This window comes from Neurospora crassa, linkage group III (genome assembly GCF_000182925.2).
Source record: "Neurospora crassa OR74A linkage group III, whole genome shotgun sequence".
In the NCBI taxonomy this organism is placed as follows: Eukaryota; Fungi; Ascomycota; class Sordariomycetes; order Sordariales; family Sordariaceae; genus Neurospora; species Neurospora crassa.
The window spans coordinates 2501238-2525352 of record NC_026503.1 but is presented as its reverse complement, the minus strand read 5'-3'; the positions used below and the strand labels follow the sequence as shown (position 1 = coordinate 2525352).

General features: G+C 51.3%; 6 protein-coding genes across 6 annotated transcripts; 5 read left to right on the top strand and 1 right to left on the bottom strand.

The window, feature by feature from the left end:
* Positions 1 to 6374: 6374 nt before the first annotated feature.
* NCU00073 (hypothetical protein) lies at positions 6375 to 9383 on the top strand. Its single transcript, XM_951290.3, has 3 exons — positions 6375 to 7390; positions 7497 to 8086; positions 8222 to 9383. The coding sequence occupies exons 1-3, from the start codon at positions 7376 to 7378 to the stop codon at positions 9030 to 9032; spliced, it is 1416 nt and encodes a 471-aa protein (XP_956383.3). The 5' UTR covers positions 6375 to 7375; the 3' UTR covers positions 9033 to 9383.
* A 629-nt stretch (positions 9384 to 10012) lies between these two features.
* Positions 10013 to 11986, top strand: NCU00072 (hypothetical protein). The gene is made up of 3 exons (XM_951289.2): positions 10013 to 10752; positions 10887 to 10968; positions 11078 to 11986. Exons 1-3 carry the CDS (start codon positions 10394 to 10396, stop codon positions 11753 to 11755), a joined length of 1119 nt encoding a protein of 372 aa, XP_956382.1. The 5' UTR covers positions 10013 to 10393; the 3' UTR covers positions 11756 to 11986.
* Positions 11987 to 14496: 2510 nt separating this feature from the next.
* On the top strand, positions 14497 to 15335 carry NCU00071 (hypothetical protein; the record flags this gene model as incomplete). Its single annotated transcript, XM_951288.3, has 4 exons — positions 14497 to 14786; positions 14876 to 14929; positions 15024 to 15122; positions 15209 to 15335. The coding sequence occupies 4 exons, from the start codon at positions 14497 to 14499 to the stop codon at positions 15333 to 15335; spliced, it is 570 nt and encodes a 189-aa protein (XP_956381.3).
* Positions 15336 to 16471: 1136 nt separating this feature from the next.
* Positions 16472 to 20313, top strand: NCU00070 (hypothetical protein). The gene is made up of 2 exons (XM_951287.2): positions 16472 to 19264; positions 19643 to 20313. Exons 1-2 carry the CDS (start codon positions 16745 to 16747, stop codon positions 19787 to 19789), a joined length of 2667 nt encoding a protein of 888 aa, XP_956380.2. The 5' UTR covers positions 16472 to 16744; the 3' UTR covers positions 19790 to 20313.
* Positions 20314 to 20475: 162 nt separating this feature from the next.
* NCU16653 (hypothetical protein) lies at positions 20476 to 21498 on the top strand. The gene is made up of 2 exons (XM_011395737.1): positions 20476 to 20842; positions 20962 to 21498. Exons 1-2 carry the CDS (start codon positions 20590 to 20592, stop codon positions 21339 to 21341), a joined length of 633 nt encoding a protein of 210 aa, XP_011394039.1. The 5' UTR covers positions 20476 to 20589; the 3' UTR covers positions 21342 to 21498.
* Positions 21499 to 21757: 259 nt separating this feature from the next.
* On the bottom strand, positions 21758 to 22780 carry NCU00069 (hypothetical protein). Its single transcript, XM_951286.2, has 2 exons — positions 22274 to 22780; positions 21758 to 22107 (listed from the first exon to the last, which is right to left on the bottom strand). The coding sequence occupies exons 1-2, from the start codon at positions 22613 to 22615 to the stop codon at positions 21979 to 21981; spliced, it is 471 nt and encodes a 156-aa protein (XP_956379.2). The 5' UTR covers positions 22616 to 22780; the 3' UTR covers positions 21758 to 21978.
* Between the last annotated feature and the right edge of the window lie 1335 nt (positions 22781 to 24115).

The window sequence follows — 24115 nt, the reverse complement described above, 5'->3', positions numbered from 1 at the left end:
TTGTTGATTTTTCACATTAACACATGCATCCCATGACATTGCCAATGCCACACGTAACCAATCCGTCTTACTCATCTCCAAACTTCTAATTAGAGTGCCAGAGGCCTCCTTGGAGTGTCATCAACAGCCCGAGGAAGTTAAGCCGGGACCACAAACTACGTAGGTACTCCTTGTTATTATCGTCAAGGCTTGGTCCGGTCAGGCCCATTCCCTCTCTGCTAGACTGCCACAGCCATTTCGCGTGATGCTCGTACGAATACATAGGAGCTACGGCCAACAGCGCCATGCCACTCGGTAGATGTAGCTATCCTTTACAAGTATCACTACTCGACTTCACTACGAATGAGTATTCAACATTGTGGCCTCAATCTTCATGTCTGGCTGTCAGGGTACCGCAGATCCAAACAGTGGTCCGCCTCGGGTTGGTTATGTCGATCAAGTAAAGTATCTACACTAGACTACATGATGGCTTCGGCACCTCCCGGTTCCCGTCGACCGTTGCGAAAGCACAAGTTCCATGGATTTCCTTTATACCACCCCTCTTCCTCTCTCCATGTTCCATTCTGAGAACTTCGTTCTTTTGAAAGGATGCTGCGGGCTTGTCCAGGCCAGTACTATATACCATGCCTACACCTCCGGTTATGCATCCAGCAACGGCCCAGGGCGCGAGAATATCAATAAGCCTAGACCCCTGCTGCGCTGGTATTGATGCAGGTACAAGCCGACCACAGATACTTCTTGATCTCAAGCTTTTGTTATCAGATAATGAACTGCAAGTTTGTCACGCATCCCGTGCTGGTACCGTCTTTTCCACAAAGGTCCCATCAGTGATCTGGAGTTAGATGTTCAACTTGCGTATCCTTCTCCAGCGCGGTCGAGCCAACTCACCGGTTTTTTTTTTTTTTTTTTTTTTTTTTTTTTTTTTTCGGTGTGATGCCTGAAGCCGAATTTGATGAACACCGTCAACTGTTCCACCGTAAAAACGTGCGGGGTAGAAAGGAGTCCTTCTCACTTCCAGCGTTGATTGGTGAGGTGCACAGAAGTAGAGGACGAACTCTTGTCAAGGTACGTGTACAATGCCTAGAATAGAATGCTCCTCCTTGAATGGATAGGTGTGAACACCGATCATTAAGACGTTGCGAACTCTGTACTGACCCCGATCGACCTACCTAACAAACTCAACAGATTAGGTATAAACGGGGAAGTAGCAGAGGATCGCAAAAGCCAACTTCGAAGTCCAATTTTTTTTTTTCTTTTACACTTAAATCCGACCCCGATCATATCAAACAGCCGGCGACTAAGCCGCCGATCTCGTCACATGTTTTCATAAAAACGGAACCATCGTCTGCCGAATAAGGCTTCCACTGCCCGCCGGTCCGTGAGGAATTCCAGTGCCCCATCATTGACGGAATATTTCAGCACATATGACCCACGGGAGACTTCGCCGTCAAAACACTGAATCCAAGGACGGAGTCAGACTTTCAGAAGTGTCTCTACAAAGCCCGCCATTTCCCGGCCGGGACCGGAGGGATCGGATGGGAACTGGGCCTCCACTTGTCGTGTGTCTGCCTTTCTTGGAATCCTTGCTAGGGAAGTTCAACCATGTACTTGGTCAGACTGTCCCGTCGGTTTCCGCTATTCAACGTCATTTCGTGGATCGTTCCACGCGAGCGAGGAACGTCGCAGAAGAGAGACCACATCCCCAGCTGTTTCGCAATTGATACATGAATATCTTGTACATTTATGCTGCTGGTGACCTGCCTTTTTGCAATTACTGTGCCGCTTCCAAAGGGTTACAGAGCACAATCCGTGGCACATGCCTTTCTTTCTTTCTTTGGATCTTGTAGTGTGTGAGTATCTTTCGTGAGAAGAAATGTGACGGACACTGTAGCCCGTTTTCACCTCGTGTGCTCATGGGTGTATTTTAGACAGTCTCGAGGCCTGGCTGGCAGCGCGTCCCTTACGTCGAATGCAGGTGACGTTGGGCGGCATCTGGCTCGAAGGCAGGTGACGGACAATCTCGAAAATGGTACATATTCTGTTGGTCAGCGGATAGGCTACATAGATAGAAGGTAGGTGTCGTCCGAAAAGGCGAACCATATTGGAATGAAGAGCATAGTAAACTTCAATGTACATAGTACTCTTTCCGATGGCCCAACAAAACCTTAAAGCCTCTTCAGAATCCGACACGGAGAAATTCAACGAAAAAAACATAAATAAACAAATAACTGTGACTGGGAATTGTCAATCTGTCCCACTGCAGCCTTACCTCACCTCCATGCGAGCCAGTTGGATATCGTCCAGCTTGCCCAACTTACCCACTCTTTGCCCTGCCCGTCCTGATGATCTGTGCCTTAGCCTGATGGGCTAAACAGGCAGAGGTTTTTTTGCCACTGGACGACCGCCGCGAAGCCTTAAAAGTAGTGTAGGTCTGATGAAGTGACCAGACCCACCGGTATACAGGTACAAGTATGCCCTGCTACCAAAATCAGACCCCTGTCAATACAATTTCAGACCACTAACCGTTGCAATTGCACGTTATAGTTTTTACATCAGAGGGGGGTGCGGGCAGTCGAAATCCTTTGCAAAAGAGGGGGATTTGCTTTGTATCAACAGGGGTTTTAACTGTATTAGGGTCTCCTTCAACCAGAAAGCCCGGGGGCACTTTTGACGATGTTGAGAAATGGTTGGATGTCGGCTATCAATGTCGTCTTGTTAGGTATCAATAAGATGGAGCTTCCCTCCATGTTATCATGAGCTCTGCCTTTTTTTTTTGCCCCTCTCTTTCCTCTTGGACAAGTTTCGAGTTTGGCATGCATGTCTTGCGGCTCAAATCCCGAATGGTCTCGAATTGGGGCATCGGAACCCCAAATCCCCAACACTGGGTCTTCTTGCAAGGGGGAAAAAATGACTTTCACCGGGTTAGCATCGGTTGGGAGTGTAGTCTAAACCCGAGAGAGCCTGCTAGAAACTCCGTTCCGTCACTCGCTGGGTCCATCCACGAAGCTCCGCTCAGCTCATTTTCTCTCCATTCTTGAGCCAGGTCCAGAATGGTTACTGGAAAGTCAGAGGAGGAGATGTGACAGGTGGAAAAGCCCAGGACAGACCAAACGGTAGCTTAATTCTCCAAAAATCTGGGGAAGCAAGAAAGCTAGGGGAAATACAGTAGGGTTTCCTTCCTTGGCGATCTCGTCATTCCGATGGTTGGTTTCAACGGCCCACTTGAGACTGTTCTGCTCTTTTGGGACGGGTATTTCTCCCAATGATCAAGTTGGGTGATTGGACGAGCTGAACAGGGTGAGACGTGAGATTGATGAGGACTTTTGTTGGAGTGAAAGACGTTTAGAGGTAGGTACAGTAAGTTATGATGTACCTGCTCTAAGTCATTTATGATGTGGCAGTGGACCTGTCGTCGATGCCTTCCAGTTCTCATCTAGGTACCTAGGGAGTTGGTAGCCCAGCAATGCTTTAGTCTAGTAGCTTGCTGAGCTGAGATGGTTATTTTGGATGAGATGTTGAAGGGGCTTTCCTCATCAAACCGCGGATGTGCCAGTATCTTGGCTTCCTGATGTCCAGTACCTGGCCGCACAACGCGCGATGTACGCAGTACAGCATGAACAGGGAGCGTGGATGTTCAGTTGGCTTAGGCCGGGTTAGGGGTGAATCTAGTATCGACACAATGCCGCCTGACAGTCCTGCACAGTGTAATCCTAGACACAAGCTTACAGGGTACATATCATAAACAGAAATTCGGGAAACAAGCAATCATTCTGTCCCTCTTTGAGTGCCGGGCAGAGGGCAGATTTGTACAGGGCAAGCCCGAGTCTGTACATTTTAGAATGGTGGGAAACGTCCTCGAGTTTTCGCTAACTGGACAAACACATCTGCTGGCATATGCTGGCTCATGTAGCGCTCGTCTACCTCTATACCCTGCCCGGCGCTCAAAGAGGGATAGAACGCACAATTTGCCTATTCCCCGAGTTTCTACGGCAGTGCGTGCCTCTGTGTGACAGCCAGGTTGGGTGGTTGAGCGCTTTTCATGTCATCAACAAAAACATTGAAACAAGCGATGCCAGCACGTTGGGATTTGGGAAAGATCAGATGCAGGTCCACGGAGAACATCAAACTGCAGAGATGTCCAATTGTACCAACTGTCCTCATGTGGAGGACCCATGAATGTACATCTATGGAGACGAATACTGCTATTTAAGTCATCTTCAAGTGGACACCTTCCCTTTTCCCCGTCCAGCCATCATGCATTCACCGTACCTTTCCAAAGAAGAAGACCGGCATTTCGTCCACAGAATCCCACTTTGCCAGACATTCCCGAATCACATCGTCGATTGGAATGCGTAATCGGACAGGGACAGATGGGCATCCGTGCCTGTTGTGGTGGTTCCTGGCTTACTTGGGGCTCAATAGCCTCATGTCGCAATTGATGCCTCCTGGTTTTTCAGTTAGGCTGCCTTTTCTCATCCGAAAAGCAAATGACTTCAAAGGAAACCGATGTAATTCCCCAGTCACGCATCCAATGTCTTTTGAAACCTGAAGCTGTTGCCTTGGCCTGGATTCCTCTCTACACCATCGAGATGGCTGTTATAGCGTGTAACTGTTTTTTTTATTCCCCGCCCCCGTCCCAGCTCCTGCGAGATGTTAGCCGGCTCCACAAGACCGGACGGGAAAACCCCTCTTCATCTCGTGGCTCTATCAATTGGAAGATAATTGCTACCACACATGGGAAACACAGCAGGGCGGGGTAGCCAAAGCCGGGTATCACATCCCATTCACTTGTGAGGCGACAGCACCAACATGATGAGATCGTGAAAAGATTTACCTCATTGTTTGATGGCTTGGCGGCTGAGAATCGGAGTGGTTTTTTGTCATGTACCTCTAGCTTGCCATTGGGTCAGGGACTGCCTTATTTGACTTTTGTTGCAGTGTGGCCGGCTTACCACTCCATGCCATCTGAACATTCCTGGCAACAGGCGGACTAACATCGATCCCGAATCATCCAGACTCGCGACAGTGCCGCGGCACTGGCACCGCTTCTTTGTCCTAGCATAGTATCTTCAAGGGTCACAAGGCAGTGTGTGAGACAAACGAAGCTTGATTGGATGAGGCGAGGCCATGAGAAGTAAAAGAGAAAAGGGAATTTGTGAGATCCAGCACCAGGATCGGAGCTTCACAGGCCTTTTTCAATCTCTTTCTTATTTATTGATTTTTTATTGTTCTTTTAATCGTCCTTTGCCTGCCATCTTCCCTGCTATTCCGAAATTCGTGGACATTGTCTCACACACTTCAGCCATAGCCACCTTGTCAAGCTCCAATTTGCTTCACACCCCTTTTGTCCATGTTTCTACATCGCCTAATCACCAGACACTTCATCGGAAAAGTCTATCGAGAACTCGAGGCGTTCCGAACATTCATGTAGATTGGGGTCCCATGCTTGCAATGTATGAATGCTGTCTGTCCCTGGCCCCGATGTCGTGGATACGGTACATAATCGTTCCTTGCGTAGCCAACTATGGCACACAGTGTAACGAAGTGAAAATTCACCCGAATTAGTCATTAACCAAGTACCCACGCAGCTTGTCTACCGCCATTTGTACCGCCTTTTTGTTGATGTCTTCCCTGGCCCTGAATAAAGGGCAATGCGGCCCTTTTGTCTCTGAGACACCGTACCTGGTATCCCCGCTGTAGTGTAGACGGGTCAGCTCCTGACGAACATGCCAGAGTTGCGATTGGAAAACAGATGACGGGAGGTCGTGGTGCGGTCCGCAGTCGGATGTGCCTAGATATACATATGTGCGGCCATGAACTTGGATTGACTGGAACGTCACTTTCTAACCACCATGCACTGGCAGCAATGCAGATTGTAAGCAGCTTACCTCAAGTGAGCTAGAGTAGACGCCCAGCACAGACCGTATAAGGAGAGGGGAAAAAAAAAACAAAAAAAAAGAAACAAAAAAAAAAATAGTGCTCAGCACAAACATCAATGGTGGGTGATGATCGTGTAGCGTCCACTAATCGGGACCAAAAGTCTAACAAGACACATGGCCCAGATTGCAGGAGTAACCTCTGGCACACTTTGGGCTCGAGGCTCTCCCTGGAAAGGGGGGGGGGGGGGGGAGGGGTGAGGCAAGGAAACTTGAATATCAAAGGCAAAGAGCGGGAGTTGAATACTAGTCTAGTCCTTGCCCATCCAGAGCCAAGGGAACCGCCATCATACACTGTGTCAGGCCAGCAAAGTACTTCCGTCTGCTCTTGTGGGGTACCTGTCAGTGCCTCCACCAGTCTTTGTGGATATGGGTACTCCTCTCGTACCCAACCGGGCTTTTGCCAGTTCCCACCTTTTTCTATTCTCGCAATCGGAGGACGGTTGGAGCTGGCAATCCGCCGGCCGGCCCTCCTTCTCCTTCTCTACCTACCTCGTCTACCACCAGCTCAAATCAGCGCTCTAGAACCTGATGGGAGCGATGAACGAGGTGCTTCCACTTGGTGCCATCCTGCTCAAGAAAGTCTCGGACTCTCTCCATTCATCCAGGGCCGGCGATAAGCCAGTAGAAGTGCCTCATTCAACCCATCCATCCAGGACCCCTTGCTGCGTCTCGGCTGTCTGGTGTCTGGCTGCTGCGTCTGCGTCTAGGTAGCTTCCACGCCATCCCATTTGCGACTAACCGTCTGCAGCCAACCAACATCCAGTCCGCCGACCATAGAATCACCTCAGCGGACAGCAGAGGCGCCTGTCTTGTCTCTCTCCAGATCTTCTTTTCCTGGATGTTTTTTTTTTTTTTTTTTTTGGAGACAGCTTGCCCTGGACTTGTATCTTTTGCACCTCCATCGTTCCTCGTCGGAATCGCTTCACATCCCCTCAAGAGCACCCGGTCATCAACCACACCCATTCAAGGCAGCCCGCAACCATCCCCTACTTGGAACTGGCTGCGAATACCACCGTTTCCTCTCCTACACAGTATTGATCTCTCTTGAGGCACAGCCACTCCTGCCTGCTCGTCTTGGACGAACAACCATCTGACTGGTGTTGGCGTTGCCTGCATTCTTCCTGCTGCCCAGCTGGTTAACTTTTTTTTTTTTTTTCTTATCCTCTCTTTCCCTTTCCACGTACCTCATCTTATCGTGGCGGGAGACGGAGCACCGGTTCACCAACCAACCCCTGGCCGATCCCGAGATTATTATTATTTCCCCGCCTTGCTCCTTGCCTGGCCTTAGACGAACGCTACTTCTTTGTGATCGACACTTGGCCGCCAAATTTCACGACATAGCAACAATATTTTCCGAGCTTTCTCTACTCTTACCTTGTCATCCTGCTGTTTACGCTCGACGACAGAGAAAAAGGGGCACTTTGCATCGCTTGGCAATGGCTTCGTTCAAGGTAGACTTCCGCTAATGTCCAACGACTCCTTCTCCCTCCCTTCCTCCCAGTAAACCCACTTGTGAACCAGCCCATTCGTTGCTGATGATCTCGGTTATTTTTCCAGGAAATGCAACAAACCTCACGACCGCTCTCGCACCGTCCGTCGGTGTCTTCCAATCCCATTCCCGCCCTGTCAGTCGCTCGACAGCCGCACTCACGCACCAACTCCCACTCCCTGCTTTCCGGATCCCTCAACGGCACCCACCGTGTCACACGCCGGAAGAGCATGACAAACACGGGTGCGAACGTCGCTGCTCTTGCTGCCGCCCTCCAACAAGAATCCGGTGACAAGGCTATGCCACTGCCCATTTCCATCAACGCACGCCGCAACACGATATCCAAGAACGGTCTTTCGCGATCTGCTGTCGTCGGCAGCCTACCCTCCCCACCGGCCAGCCTACCAACACACAAGTTCGTAACATCAGACGGGACAGTCAACATGCAGGACAGCGCAATCGATGATGAGGTTCACATGTCTGGAGATGAAGGAGACAACAGCAACAACAGCAGCAGCGGGGCGAGCAAGAGCCGAAACAGGAGGGCCAGTGACGGCCAGCCGGCGCCCAAGGAAAGCCGAAGAATCAACCGCCCGGAACTTCGCTGTGAGAAGTGCGGGAAGGGATACAAGCATAGCAGCTGCTTGACCAAGCATTTGTGTGTGCCCATTTTCCTTTCCTCCCCTTTCCCACTCCCTGTTCCATGACTGTTGAGTGTAAAGGATTGGTATTGGCCACGGGACTCGGGCAATGCTTTTGGAGAGCTTTTGTGTTGACTTGTCTCTACCGTCAGGTGGGAGCACACTCCCGAATGGTCATATACCTCGAAGCTCCTGATTTCCAAGCACCAGCAAGTGCAGCTTCTCGAGGCCGCTTCTGTTTTGGTAGCTATGAACAACAAACCAACAACCGGGACCACGCCTCCTGACTCGACCCACGACTTCAACAGCGATCAGGATTCGGCATCCCCAGCAGCATCAGGCTATTCGGATCAACCAGAGCGCAGCTCTGCGGACACGACCCCACCGCCCCAGCTGGACACCCTAAGCAACATGACCGGGTTCCCCATGAGCTTCACCAAGCGACAGAGTACCGGCAGCGGGTTTGCGCAGTCGTATCAATCTGCGGCATTCGGTAGTTCGGTGGCGGGTAGCGTGCCGGTTGGTTCGCCATTTGGAAATCATTTCCGCCAGCTCAGCCTGATGAGCCAGGATCACAGGCCAACGTCGTCCGGCAGGAACGCAACCGGCAAGGAAGATCGGGATTTGGCTGCGGCAGTGGAAGGTCTTAGCTGTAGCTTTAACAGCAACGCTGGCCCTCGGTCGTTTCACCTCGGAGCAGACGCACCCCTGGTGCCACCTCTGCCAAACCAATACCTGGGCCAGTCTTTCGGCCTTATCACTGGTAGCTTCATCAACAGCTTTCCTAGTAGAGCTCCGGAAAGCTTTACTAGGGGGGAGTTACGCCAGAGCTGCCAGAGCGAGCGGGGCGACGTCAAGATGGACGAAGATAGCGTCATGGACTATGACGACGACGAAGACATGCGGTCCCGGGCAAGAAGCGACGAGGACGACGACGGTGTCTTTGGAAGAATGGAAGAATGAGCACGCCGAAGCGGTCCGTTGCCTGTATTATATTGCGGAAGCAGCTCGTGGACGGCGCGGGAAGAGAAGGAACTCATGATGATGATGAAGGATTTCCTTTTGTAATATATCGAAACCATGTTAATGAGGCACTTTGCTCCGCCAACGACACTTGGCACCGAAGAGTGGGGAGCACTGTAGTTGGCGAGCCATGGCTCATGGGCTGAGAGATGCCAGCGCCAGAGGTGTCGTGGGACGCAGTCAAAACTCCACGAGGTTAAAGTGAGTGTCGTGAGCGAGCGTTGAGCAAATACTTGGAAACTTATTTAGTTAGCGAGCGAACAAATACCAAATGAACATACAACACAACCATGGATGGAGCCAAACTTGCCTGTGTAGTTTGTTTTGCTGGCGAGGGTAGTGGTGGAACAGGAGGGAGGGGTTACATACCAGAGAGATGTCTGAGATGTTGGTGGTTGATGACTTTTCCGGCTGTCGCCAGGGTAAGTGAGGTTAAGTCTCGCTAGAAATCAACCTTAGGTTCCTCGGAAAATAGAAAGAGCTTGCGAAGATATGGACAAAAGTAAGGCAGAGCGTCTGAACTAAATACTTTTTGATGTCGGCTGAGGGCCCGTAGGCTGGCAAAGTTCAGGTCCGTGGTAATATCTTACCTCTATGTACATACGGTACTGGTAATGTCCAGTATTTGGTTGCAATGGTAGGTAGAGGTAGTGATTGTTTCTTGCTTGATGCCTGGCGGCGCGGGTTTATCTGGCTGTGCCGCGTGGTCGGGCGGGTTGATGAAGAGCTCCCCTCGACCTGCTGTGTTTACATGCCTCCCCCAAAGGCGGGCAGTGGGGTGGCCGGGGATGCGGAGGTTAGCGCGGCAGGACGGGAAGGGGGGACCTCCGACGGTTGACTGATGCAGTGGCCTTAGGCGACAGACGTCACTGCTCCACCTGCCCACGCATCAGCAGCTTCCCACCATACCTTGGTACCTAGGCCCAGAGCTCTTACCTCTAGGTAATTACTACTGGTAACTTCTTTTCTCCATCATCATCTCCCATCGTCATCATCCGACGCGGCTCTTGCCGTTTGAAAACAAAACCGAAACCACCCAAGGCTCTCTTCATTCTCGTCTGTCATTTGCTCTACACACACCAAGTGCCTTGGTTCCTACGAATCCCGTGCACGTCTCGATCAACGCCGCATTAGTCAAGCTCAACAAAAACAGAAAAAAGTCCGCAAACTTGCGCGTCACCTCTGATCAGGCCCGCGAAGATAAAAAAAAGAAAAAAAGAAAAAAAAGGAAGAAGCAATCCGTGCCCCGCTCGAACACGCATCTACCTCGCATCAATAACCACGAACGGCACTAGGTACCGATGGCTCGACAGAAGTCTGTGAAGAAAGTAGTAGACACGGTGGCGGCAGCGGTGGAGGACGCAGCTGGAGATGCGGTCAAGGCTGCGGACCCCGTCGCACTCGCAACTTCGATCGCCATGCCAGCCGTAGAGGCTGCCGTCGAAGTTGCCCAGACTCACAAAGTGGTGCCTGCGCAGTTGAAGCGTGCGCGACTACCGGGTGCTGTCCGCTTTGCCCTGGTTGCCATCCTGAGCTTTTATCTTGAGTCTCTTGGGCGTTCCTTGGTGGCGGAATACACTCACGGCGAGCTGGCCAAGGTTGTTAGGCCTGCCTCGTCTCTAACGCAGACGGAAGCGCTTGCGTTAGCCGGTTGGAAATTGTAAGAAGCTCCCTGGTCTTTGATCATGACACGCGTTTATGGCTCGCTTCTTTGGCAAACAAACCCCTGTCGTAGGGCTGAAAAAGAGACGCCCGAGATACAGCTCCATCGTACTAACGTCAATGGCATGGCAGATTTGGACTTGCTCTGGGTTGGTACGGAAACTATGACGGTTTTGACCTTGCTGCTCTGGCTGTCCTTTCTCATGGCCCAATGGTGAGTTTCCATCCGCTGTCTACCATCCCATCCCCATCCTGGCACACACACACACACACACACACACACACACACACAAGTAGACGCAGCCAACTGACATGTCCCACAGGCCTACCTGATTTCTACTTACTATGGCATCCGTGCTTCGACTGCCGGCGCCTACCTTGCCGTTGAGGTCGTATCGACCTTTGTTCCCTTCCTCCTCTTGCGCCAGCTGTCGGGCGCCCACTCAGCCGCACCTGGTATCCCTAATCGGGACATTGTTGTCGACAGGCAGATCCAGGTGCTTACATCGCTACTTTCCGCCCTCGTCTACAGCGTTACACTGTTTTTGGCCTGCCGGACTTTCCTCCCCACGAACTTTGTGCTCTACTTTGAGGGTATACGTACCATTGAGCCTGCTCAAGACGCCCAACTCTTCAGTTTCAACCGCCCGCTGACGCAGATCCTTTGCCTGCTCTTCGGCGTGGCTGCGCGTACCCTGATATTTACTCCTTCTGTCACGGCTTCGCCCACCATCAGGGACCAGGAAGTTGCGGAGTTTGATCCGGCCACCGCCAACCTTGGACAGACCATCTACTGGAACCTTTGGGGGTACACCACCCCGACCAAGGTCTCAGTCAAGAGGACTGCCGTGGCCATGCTTTTTGCTGGAGTTGATACCTATTTGCAGGCTACCACTGTCCTCAGCGGCGTAGACTCGTACGGAGCAGCTGTCTATGCGAGCGTCTGGGTTCTGGCTGCCGCAATCACGGGCCTGGCTTTGAGATATGTAGGAAGTGTGTAGGCTACCTCCGGTTGCGGTTAGGGGATGTTGGAGATAGGCAGCACTTGCTGGATTAAATTTCTTCACCTTTCAGAATGAAGTCATGTGTCACAGTACATGTTCTCTTGGACGCCAATGGTTTATCCTTTCACATAGAAGTATTTTTTTCCCCCCCAAAAAAATTCAAAAAAATCATGAAACTACGCAATACGCGCAGCATCTCACCGAGCGTGATAATGTTGATCTGACGCCCAAATATGCCACGTGGGTTTTAGGCTGGGACGTGGCCCACGTCAACCCCATGCTTGGAATATTCGATCTTCCTCAATGTTTACCAAACATCTCACAAGGCTGGAGTCGCGGTCCAGGACCAAGATGGGCATGCATCGCGAACTCACATTCCCTTTTACAAATCCCCATAATACCTACTGCATTTCGAAAGAAAAGGGCATTGACACTGTTCTGTGCCATGCGGTCACCGCTTTCGGCATCTTTAACTGAAGAGCTGGGGTAGTAAGTGGAACACAGGTCACGGGCGGATGTCCGGCCAAGGCAGCTTCAGCGCGAGGCAAGGCTGTTTCATGGCTGAAGATCTTGGAATCGGGCAACAACTAAGGTTCTGTCTGCAAGCCATTTCATGCATGGAGCGAAATATCCGGAACTGAATGGACAAGTCTCACGATCGGTCGGTCGGTCGGTGTGTTCCGTTCGGTAAAGTCACTGTCACTCTTTGTCAGGGCAGGGGAAGCAGGGTGTTACATATGCCGTTGTTCCCGATCTAGACTTACCCCCCGCATCCCCCTCCTCCCCCTTCTTTTGTCGTGAGAACTGTTGGTTAGCCCTGCTGCGCCGCCGCGCCATGAACCTTATTGGCGACAATCGGCAAATCTGGCGAATGGTAAGCTGTTACAACCCTCCTTTTTGGACATAACGACGCCTCATTTCTAGCGACAACAGAGCCGAACGAATCGAATTCGAACACCGGACTACCGTTTGGTTTTAACGTGATCCACCACCACCGAGCGTCGTGAACGGGTATGTAGTCGGCTGGCTACTACTGTACATAGTCTAATGTAGTGCTATGGGCGGCCTCCTCGAGAGCTCCATCTGTCGGTGGCTTGTCTGATTGTAACGCAGAGAGTTGCAGTTCTACCATACACCATAACGCCATGTACATAGACGCAGCTTTTCTTAAGCGAAGAAGCGCGATCTAGCGCAAGGTAGCTCGGTGAACTAACCTCAACTCCAACGTCGGTCGGCAAGGGGCTAGACATGGACAATACCAGACTAACTACTGCGTCTTTGTGGCTCAGAATCAGGACCATCGCCGACTGTCTTCGTTGCTTTGCCTTGCTTTGTCTCGTCTTGCCCCCAATCCTTGTCCCTGACATGTCCTGTATGCACAAGTGAAGAAGAAAGATACCTAGGTTCCCCCCAACAAAAGGGGTAAACATAACGGATTCTGTGAACAGAATGTTCCGTATAACAAACTACGGGAAGCCAGAGTCATCTATTGGATATCATTCTTGACTAGGTGGTACTGGGCCAGAGGTAGAGGTGCAGGACTTTTTGTTTCTGATTGTTGCTACTGTCGTTGTTATAGGGCACCAAGAATGTTCATACTAATATAGTAGCTATCTAGGTACTCCGCTCTATGTCGTTGAACTTCCTAGTGTTTAATCCATTGACGCCAAGAGATACCGGGATGTGGGTTCGGTACACATTCCGGGCTTGGAAGACGTGAATGTGAATGTAGATAAGTGGCGGCAGTGGTGGTGTTGATGCGTAAACCTGGCATGGACGTGGTGGCTTACTGTGTACTGACATAGGTATCCAATGTATCATCACAGGCGAGGCGTAGCAGCGGAGATATTTCATGATATTGTTTATTGATGTTGACAAAAGCTGCGTGCAGTAGCGGTAGTAAGACTACCTCTAGATAGGTACCTACCTGTGTGTGCTTCTGGTGATCTGTGGCTTGACATAGAACAGCAACCATCATGTCGTTATGTGTTAGTTCCCTTGTGATGACATACCGACCGGCGGTCAACTTGCTCCATTGTCCGTGGCGCCCATGGGAGATGGGGGGCATAGCTGTTTTCATAACGTCAAGTCTCAATGGGGAAAGGGTAACGAAGAACTCTCGACTCTTTCAAGGCTCCCAAGGCTCATGCCGCGGTCATATGGATACCTCTAGAGGTACATCTTCAGGTCAGGCTGGGCGAAGCTTCGCCGGTCGGTGTTTGTAATATGGTCAGAGTTCCGACAGATGGTCCTGGAAAACCTTCGAAGCGGACTAATGCCATATTCGTCTGGTTTGGAGCTTCACTAGTTTTTGTCCTGCTCCTGTCCTTTAGCTTGGAGACATCTGACCCTCACCCTACATGCAGTCGCTTGGGTAGGCTACAGATTTTGGGCTTCAACATCTACTATATAGCTCCATCTAATCCCCCCGTTGGCAATGGAGGTTGACACTCTTCGATATCATAAGCCTCATCAGCATTCAGAATCCAACAACATTCATACCTTGCAGTTGTATCCTCGGGAACATCACTCAGCGGGTCTACTACAACGACAGAGGATTTTGGCAACAGGTCGTCAGACAAAGCCAACAGTAGCATCCTCATATTCCTGACAGAGCTTCTTCCTCGTCTACTTCATCCTGTTTTTCCGGTATAGTAGCAACACCATTGGCAACAGCACCAACCGCACCAACATCACCATTAGCACCCTTTGAAGCCGAGCTTCCGTCCGCGACAACAATGTACCAATACGAGAATAGCATGACCTTCGATTCCCAGGGGCAGGGAGGAGTCTACAGCGCCAACGCCAGCACAGGGTCTCCCAACACAAACAGTACCCGACAACAACACGCCACAGTCAAGAGAAGGAATAGCATCGAGTCAGACAGCTCCCTCGAGTTGAGAGGGCCAATGGAGGTCGACGGATTGGTCAAATCCGGCGGAGGCGTTGCGTTCTCGGGGAACTTTGCAGTGAGAGATCGCATTGAGGCGTATGGGGATATTAGTATTGTTGGGGATTTGAGGTGCAGGTACGTCTGTGCTCTCCTTCTCTTCTCTCGCTTTCGCTTTCTGGATGTGAGATTGGAAAATGGGCGATTCTAATCACGTCGAAACACAGTAGTAGGATTAAGGCATATGGAAACGTCAAGATTGATGGGAGTGCGCTGTGTGTGTAAGTTACTTCACCTCCCTCCCTCCTCCATTTTCCTTTGCTCTCTCTCTTTGTCACAGAACCCAACAGTTCTGACCACCATCCTTCCAAACAGCGACAGAGTCAAAATCTTTGGAAAACTAAAAATCAACGGTACCTTTGAGGTCCAAGGGGACTTGGAAGTCTGGGGAGCCATCACCATCAACGGGTATCTGTGAGTCACCTGTGGCATTTATTCAGCCACTGTTGAACAAACAGTCAAGCCCAGGGCATATATGCTGACCAAAGTCACCATTGAAGGAAATGCAAAAGCCTAACAGCATACGCATCCATAACCACCGTCGGTGACCAATCTTGGTATCAAACCGAACAGGGCGAGATTGTCCATGGTGCTAAGCTCATCCAGAGGACTAACTATGAGGGATAGAAAGCTCACTAGATGTATAACTTGGCTTAATTATTCCTTGGTCGCTTTTTTTCAACTTCTTTTCAACTTCTTTTCTAGACGTTGGAAGACTTTCTCTCTTAGACCTGGTACACCGTGTGATATTGTTGGTGTTTTCATTTTATAGTCCATGGGCTTGATTTGTGTTGTGCGCGTTGTCATTTCGGTGTTCGTCAAATATATATTGATATATTTCTTTGAATGTTCTGTTTTTCCTTGTTGTTGTTATCCTTCATTCTTTTCCTCTCGTGTCATCTCATGTCGACTTCGAATATGGAAAGAGGCACTATGATGTGATTGAGGTACAGAATTTGTTTGTTTGGGAAGAAGTTGTGGTGGCCACGGCGCGGTCAGGGCTTGGTGTAGATATGCTATCGTTTGCTTTGCGTCTCGTTTCTTCCCTTTCCGGTTCTTGTTTTTTTCTTTTCATTTTTTTTCTTTTCTTTCAATTACATGTTTATATCATCAGGGAGACGTACAGTCGAAGTTCTGAGGGTGGGATGGTCAACTAGGTAGGCAGATAATAAAGACTGGGATCCTTTTAGAGGAGGAAAATCCACACACAGAGTCAATTACACGGACCGTGCTTCGAAGACCGAACACCACGAACAACTGAGGCAATCATGACAATAACCCAGTTGGAGGATCTACACTGACTGTCAATAATGGGTAGGGGGAACAGCAGGCAGTCTTTCCTTGGCTTGCTTGGTCACTTGCGGAACCAACCAACTTTGAACCATCTGTCAACTACGTAGCAAGGGAGCCAAAACTGGAGGTAGAAAAACCAAATATCTGAGTTTACAGCACCTAGACTTAGTTGCTCATGCAGTAGAGCTACAGTAGGTAGTTTGCCATTATCAGGAGCCTACCGATGTACCAGATCTGGGAAGAGGAACAAGAATTCATGGACCCTGAAGAATGGCGAATGAATTGATTTGCGAAGCACGCTAAACCTGTTAAGGTGTTGGTTCCTGAGCGCTGCAGACCTGCAGTTGACTGCAGGAAATGTGGGGCGCCAAGTTCCTTCCACTTCCAGCCCACGGTCCCTTGAGGTTCTCCACAAAGGCCGATCACTGGCAGGCTCCACAGACCCGTTTCACAAGCTCGGTTCCCTTTCCACTTGCCGTCCTTTGACCTCACGCGTTCCACTGCACGAAACGACGACATCATCGGCCACCCGCCCGCATCGTGTGTGGGACTTTTGCCCTCGTCCAAGCCTCGATAACGCCACGACTACCAAGTGTTCCTCTTTCTGCTCGGCGACTCGGACAACAACTGAACCAAACCGAGGCGACCGTCTTCTACCGCGCGCGACGCCTAACATGAACCTGCCCACCGATCTATAGCCCCTTGCCTTATCGCCCTACGAGTTCGAACAGTCCCCGCTCAAGATGTCTGCTGCCGAAGCAATCGAGCAGTCCAACGCGATGAACGAACCCATTTCCCCGCGTCAGGACGCGCCGCCCATCCAGCAGGCGATCCAGACCCTCGGTGCCCTCAACCCTCTCAACTCTCTCGACATGCCGGCCGACCCCGATGCTCAAGCTACCGTAACCGATTTCCTCGATTTTACCGAATACCTTCCAGCAGACATATTGCGCTCCCTCACCCTCATCGGCAAGCTCGACGAGACCCACGTCAACGCGTCCACCAAAGTCCACGAACTCGCCACCAAATGGTCTCAACTACCCAACATCCCACCCCCCGAGCGGACCAGTGCCGTCGATGTGCGTGCCAACATCTCCGAACAGCTTCAGCAAGGCATGAATGCCCGTGTTTCCGCCCACGCGGAAGCTGTACGAATGGATGGAGAGGTTAAACGACACCACAGTCGCATCAAAACCATTCTCGCCAAGCTGGAGACCATGTTTGAGAACTACCCGCCCCCAGAAGAGATCAAGAGTCCTGTTGCAACGTTCAAGTCGCCCCAGGCAGCGGCAGGGTCGAAGGCACCCCTAAGACTGGATGGTCAGAAACCTCGACGACATGCGATCCCACGAATCACAGTCCCTGGAGAAGTTTTGGCGCCATACGAGCTCAATTATGAACCGTTTACCAGCGACAGCGAGAGCAGCTCCGAGGACGAGGATGTGGCATCTCTGTCCACCAGCCGTGTAACCCCAGCACCCCAGCCACGTATCAAGGTTGTGAAGGCTCCTGCCCGACCCCCTAAAGCTGGAAAGGCACCCAAGCCAAGGACATCCGTACCTCCGCCGCATGTTCCGGGGGGCGAGCAACCGCTATCTACGAGCGCTGCGCTGGCACAGCTGGGTCCGCCTCCAGTGAACCCTGTCATCGGCAGCCCGGACGCTCCTTGGGGTCAGCTTACACCGTTCGAACTCGCCAAGCTGAGGAAGAAGATGAAGAAGAATGCGGCATGGACCCCCTCCGTCACCATGATCGCTCGAGAACTCCAAGCGTTGGGCCGCGGCTATGAAGCCTTCAAAGCTGCACAGCAAAAAGCGGAACAAGAGGGTAGGGTCTTTGAAGGAAAGATGCCTGTTCCGGTCAAGAACCCTACCACTGGAGAGATGCAGATGCCCGTGGGCGCGGTCTCGGAAGAGGCTTTGGCTGCAGACGAGGCGAATACCTATAATCGTGGCATGAAGTTGAACGAGGCCAAGAAACTCAAGAGAGTCCAGTTGGCACACCAGGCTGCGATTGAGGCTGAAGAGTCGGCGAAGCTCCTGGACAATGTTGCCCGGATATTGATGAACAACTCGCAGCCTGCCATTGCCCAGCCAACCCCAACCCCTACGATAGTCAACAACAGCCGACCTAAGCAACCGAAGAAGCGCAAGAGGGAGTCTGTCATCGAGGCCGATGCGACGAAACCGGAGTCGCAGATCAAGCGGATGAAGAACGAGACTCCTGTCCCTACTCCGCAGCTAAATCTTCAACCACACCAAAGGACGGCAGTGCCTACACCTGTCCTGCATTCTACAACCCCCATCCCTCTCCCCATTCACGCCCAAGATCACTCCAGCGCTGTCAAATCTAGTGCCTCCGTCGCTTCGGCGACATCTCCCGCCCCAAGCAGCATCGCCGGTAGTTCCAGTGCGGCACCTCCAGTTCCGCCCATAAAGCTACCACCCGCTGAAACCCCGATCCCGCCGCCGCTACGGTCGCCCAGAAAGTCTACAACTCCGATTCTTCCTCCTGTTAGAGAGACGAGGAAGACGCAAATGACTCGCACCCAAGAGCAGCAGCCACAACAACCGACAACACAACCGCAACCGCAACCACTACAACAGCAGCAACAGCAGCAGCCGCCGCAACGGCTGCCGCAGCAAAACCAACCACAACAGAAACAACAACTACAGGTGCAGCAACAGCAAAAGGAAATACAAAGTGCGTCTCGTGTAACAACTCCAGCTGCAGATGTACCTAGTCACACACCAGATCAAGAGGAACAAGCAGTATCCACAACAGTGACTGCGCCTCCCAGTGTGGCATCAACCACATCTATTCGTCGCAAGGCTTCTAGTTTAGAACCCCAGGCTTCTCTTGCATCAGATCGCCCTCGTCGCACAAGTACTGCCCGGAACACCCCTGCACCAGACAAGGCTCCGGCAGAGACTACCACAACCACACGGACGACCGGAAAGCGAACCAAAAGACCAGCGCCAGGTGTTATTAGTCGGACTGTGAGCGGCGGCAATAGTGCTGTTGGGAAACGAAAAGCCGCGCCGAAGAAGAGCGCCCGCACCGGGAAGGGTAAGGACAAGGCAGCTGTGGAAGGTCGACAAACAGCGGCGGCAGTAGCAGCAACGACAGCCGCCGCCGGAGCCAAAAACGAGATGGAAGTTGAGGTGGATGACGAGGGGAACGTGATCGATCCCGACGAGCCGAGGTACTGCCTATGCAACCGTGTGAGCTTTGGGATAATGATTCAATGTGATAACGTCGATGTGAGTAAACAACCCACCAAGAAGAAGAAGTCAGCATCAAAAAAATCCGGCAAGGCCGCAGCAAGTCGAGGTTCGGCAACTTCTACGTCTACTATGTCCATTTCTACAAGGTCAAAGACCGACGAAAAAGGTCTCAGGCGAAAACAGGAAACAAAGGAGGATGTGCATGAAGAAGAACAGGACGAAGAGCAAGCGCCCAACAAGGAAAATGCAGAAGAAAACGCAGAGAGCTATCCCTCTCAGACGGGAAAGAAGAGGGTGAGAATCGCCCGGAGCCAGTGCTCGAACAATTCCGACGACAAAGAGGATGGAGAGAGTGGGGGAGGGAATCAGAACAACCAAAAGGGACACAAGGCTAACGATGTTGTCAATCCACAGAAATGCCAGCAGGAATGGTTCCATCTCGAATGCGTAGGACTCACCGCGATTCCGGCGAGGACGACGAAGTGGTATTGTCCCGACTGTCGCAAGGCGCTCAACATTGGCGAGAAGGGCGAAGTCAGTGCCAGAGGCATCAAGGCCTAGAGAACTGGAGGCATTAGTGCCTACGTTGAGAGCCCAGGGGGCTAGAGCGCTAAGAGAGGCCTTGAGATACCTCTAGGGTCCGTGGGATGTTTTGTTTCCTGTCTTGTTCAGTACAGCGTGGAGCCAAGCTGGTTGCGTGATGGCAATGCACTGGGGCGTTGGTTTTCGGTTGGGAAGGCGCTGATGCGTTAGAAGTCATTTGGCAGCGCGTTCTGGCATTTATAACCTCAGCCTGCCAGGTGGATTATCGATTCCTTTTCACCATACATGGCGATTAATTAACCTTTCAGAGTAGGACATTGGGCTACAGACTTTAGTAACATGACTATGACAGATCGGACTGTTAGTAGTTAAGCTCAAAGGCTCACCAAAAAGAGGGCACTTATACTGCTTGGAAATGGCCCTTGTTATGGAGCGAGAATGTATCCCATAGCGGAAGTTGACGGGCGAGAAAGCTGCGACGAACATGTATATTGTTTTATACAACCATAGTATACCAGGTGTTCTTATGCGATGCACACGAGACGGTCTTGGAAAGAACCACGAGTTGGTGTTGATCTTCAAGGTGTGCCTGCCAAGCCATGACGACAGTCGCGGGGATCATCGCCATCGAGGGACGAACGGAGGAAGCGGAAAGGAAACAGTCCCATCTGGCAATCCACGTGTCATACTCGGCATCGCAAGGAGCCTAAAGTCAGGCCGCGCAACCTGCCTTTAATCACCAGAAACGACCATTGCTTTACCAACTGGCCTACGTACCTACACGACAGAGGAACTTACTTCGTTCCCTACTCAGCTACATGCTCACCCACCACATAATGGATTCTCAAACCCAAACCCACGGAGATCAAGACCAACAAAACCCCTCTGGCTACGAACCTACCTGGCCTAAGGACCTGGGCATCTCCCCCATGCCGGCGGCCTCAATCTTCCAGTTCATCACCCGCTTCTACCAAGTATCCGACAACCCGGATCTGACCGAAGAATGGCTCAGCTTTTTCGGGGAGGAAGCCAAGGTCGTGATGGGCGAGAAGGTTGCTGAGGGGAAGGATGGTACGCAACCCCATACATCTCTACCTGCCTCTATACCCCTATCGTCATATGTTTCCTTGCCGAAGATGTGGCCAAGAGGCGGAGTTCAACCAACTAAATCATTGAATGAATAATTATAGAGCTTCGTGTCCTAAGAAAGGGAATGTGGGAAAAGATCAAGACGAGGAAGCATACAGTTCAGAAGGGGTTTCCGGGTATGTTCCCTCTTACTGGACCGTTGGGAGGAGGGGGGGTGAAAGGTGACGGTGTCCTGAACTTGGAGTTTATGATATATGGGACTGTGCTTTATACGTTGAGGGAGACAGGCAAAGAGGAGAAGATGGATTGGGCGGCGCATGGGATATTGGTTAGAAGGGAATTGGAGGACGGAGAGGAGAAGATGAAGAAGAAGGAAGGTGGTGGTCGTGGTAGTTCTGATGGCAAAGCATCCGCAAGGGGAAATACTTCGCCATTTGTGTTTGGGAGATATAGAGTATATTTGTCTTCTGGCGTTGAGTAGTGTAGTGGGAGGATAGACACGTGGAGATTCCCTTTGTAAGATGACAAGATAGCACTTGGAGATTTGATGGAAGAGTATGGTCTGGTAATGGGATTTGGATTGCGATCGTGGTTTGGGGTGATATTCGTTGTAGACAATTAGTATCAGTTTCGCACTATCAACATTTCGGAGTCGTGATCTAGATACTGGGCTTGCAAGAATGTGTTGAGTCCGGTATTTGCGTCATGTTGTCTCAGACCTGATGGGCGTAGGAGCGAAGGGTGTTGAGAAGGGGAGTTTTCGGTATGGGTTGAGGTGGGTCCAGTGTACTAACATCAGTCGGCACTCTATACGACAATATCCGTTAGTACAGAAAGACATTGCTAACAGCACATAGGCAGACAGATGGCACGCTGTTTCTATACAAGAAAATACGTGCTCATTCTGCTCTCCACAATTTCACAATCATGAACGCTTGATACACCGGGTTCGCAACAATCAAGCATTCATGGCTATGTTCGCTTTTAACTACACGATTCCAAACAGTTCCAAAAGCCACATGAGCCAGGCGTTGCCGTAAACCCCCGAAGTCAACTAAACAAACCCCACCTCCCTTTTCGATACGTAACTCCAGCAACCCACATGATATGCCGGACTGTCACCCGCCCAGACGACGGGATAAGAGACAATGCACATGCAGCCAGCAGCTGACTGAAACCCCCTTGCCTTGTTCTTCTTCCTGGGGCTGTGTTTGGTCTCGCTTTTGCTTGTCTGCCATAGGACAATTCTGCGATAAGAAAGTTAAGCCAGGCATCAGAGATCAGCTACCAGTAGGTCAAGATTCTCGGAGCGGGGTATATACGCTAGGGTACCGGCGAGAGACAAACGGAGGAACGACGATGGCCTCAACGAGTGCGGGGGACATCGAAGGGAGCACAGCGTCTTATACGTACCTCAGCCAGCCGCGGATCAGGCGAGCGGCGTGTCACGACCTGGCCTGAAGTGACTCCTTTTGGGTTTACCATAGCCTGCGAAATCGGCGTGTCGGTTGCTTCCGGGTGACTTTGATGACTGGATCTTGATGGACTTTGAAAAGACCTCTTGCGTGCGTGGACAGAATGCTCTGTACATGCGTACATAGCTGGCGCCTGGCTGCCAGATGAGCAATGTACATGGCAATGCGGCCTGCCCTGTGAGCTTGTTGAAGCACCACCACCACCACCACCACCACCATCTGGCATACCTACAGTGTAGGTACGATGACGTGAGGTAAGACGGATCTCCTCAGCTATCATTGACTAGGTATCAAGCTTGAGGGAATCAAAAGACATGAGGATAACGAGACCAAAGCCCCGAGGGGAGCGCGCCATGTGCATGCTGAAAGAACCATCTAACCCATCATGTAGCCGACAATGGTGAATACTACGCTTTGTAGATCCCGGAATGACTAAAACAAAGGCCATGTCGACCATGTGCCATGTGAGCCCCCCGACCGTCACCAGCCCTGGGCGGCTATCTTTTCGATATTTCATTTTGCTAGTGTGTTAAGCATCAAGAGGTTGCTTTTAGAAACCTACCTTTCATAGCACTCCCAGGGGTTCGTCGCAGTCATGAAACAAGGATCCATGATCCATCCACCCATCTGGCCATCGGAACCGATGACGTACTTTGTGTGTGCTTGTGTACGAGATGAAATGAACGACCCTACCACTGTGAACTGGTCCTTGCGAACCATCATCCAACCGACTTGGACCATGCCCATCATAGGCAGCAGTAGCAGCAGCCACTTTCGCCATTGGAGGCCATGGAGGAAGCACAGCAAAGATCTCTTTTACCCGTGGCCACAAAGAAGGAGTCAGCTGGTCTCCCACGACAATGTAGTGTAAGAATGAGAGAAGAGAGAGAAGTGAAGAGAAGCGCCGAAGGTCGGTGTGTGAGTGATTAGGTGATGGATACCTAGCGGTGGGAGCACCAGGGAGAGGGACTGGATGACAGATCGCCCCGCCATCGGCGTCCATTCAGCGGTTTCATTGTAACACTTCCCTGCCAGGTACATGGGGGTACTTGTGCCTTGTTGTTCTTGTGAAGATAGGGGCTCTGGGAGGTTTCTTATCTCGGGACACTTGAACCGTCACGCTATCCCGCTCACTAGCACCGGTGGGTACCTCGTCCCTTTGCACCTGCATCACGCCCCGCATGCTTGCACCACCTCCACTCACGACAACCTACACATCAGTCCTGGTAAGTTCGTTAGCTTGGTACCTACAGACAGGGGTTTTGAGCAGGGGAGACGGGGAATGTCACAGCCCGCTGCAAGTACCCTGTTGTTGCCCTATAATTATACCGCTTATAGAGGGTGCGCTGGGTGATTCTAGTTGATTTAGTTAGAATTCGAGGGTTTGTGTGTGGGTGGTTGAATGCCTCCTATCAACCGATTCTCACTTTGAATTAAACCAATCAGAGCTCGTAGATGGACCTATCCCGCCTTGCAGCCCCCCTTATTACCCCCTTGTAGAAAGATGTGGGGCGTGTATGGCGCTAACAAACTTTTAAGGACTGATGTGTACAACCTCCCGTCGCTGAAGATCTCCCCGCCTTGCCCGCTTGTCGTTGTCTCTCATCAATCAGAATCCCGATTCCCGAACCCGCCTTCGTTGCCCGGACTTCAAACGACGTCGGCCTTTTGAAACAACAGCAGGCTGATAGTGTACACTACCTCTACTCTAGACCGTAGGGTAGGTACCTCCAGGTCAAGATAGCCAAGGCGCCTTAGGTAACTGGACCCGTGTGTGGGT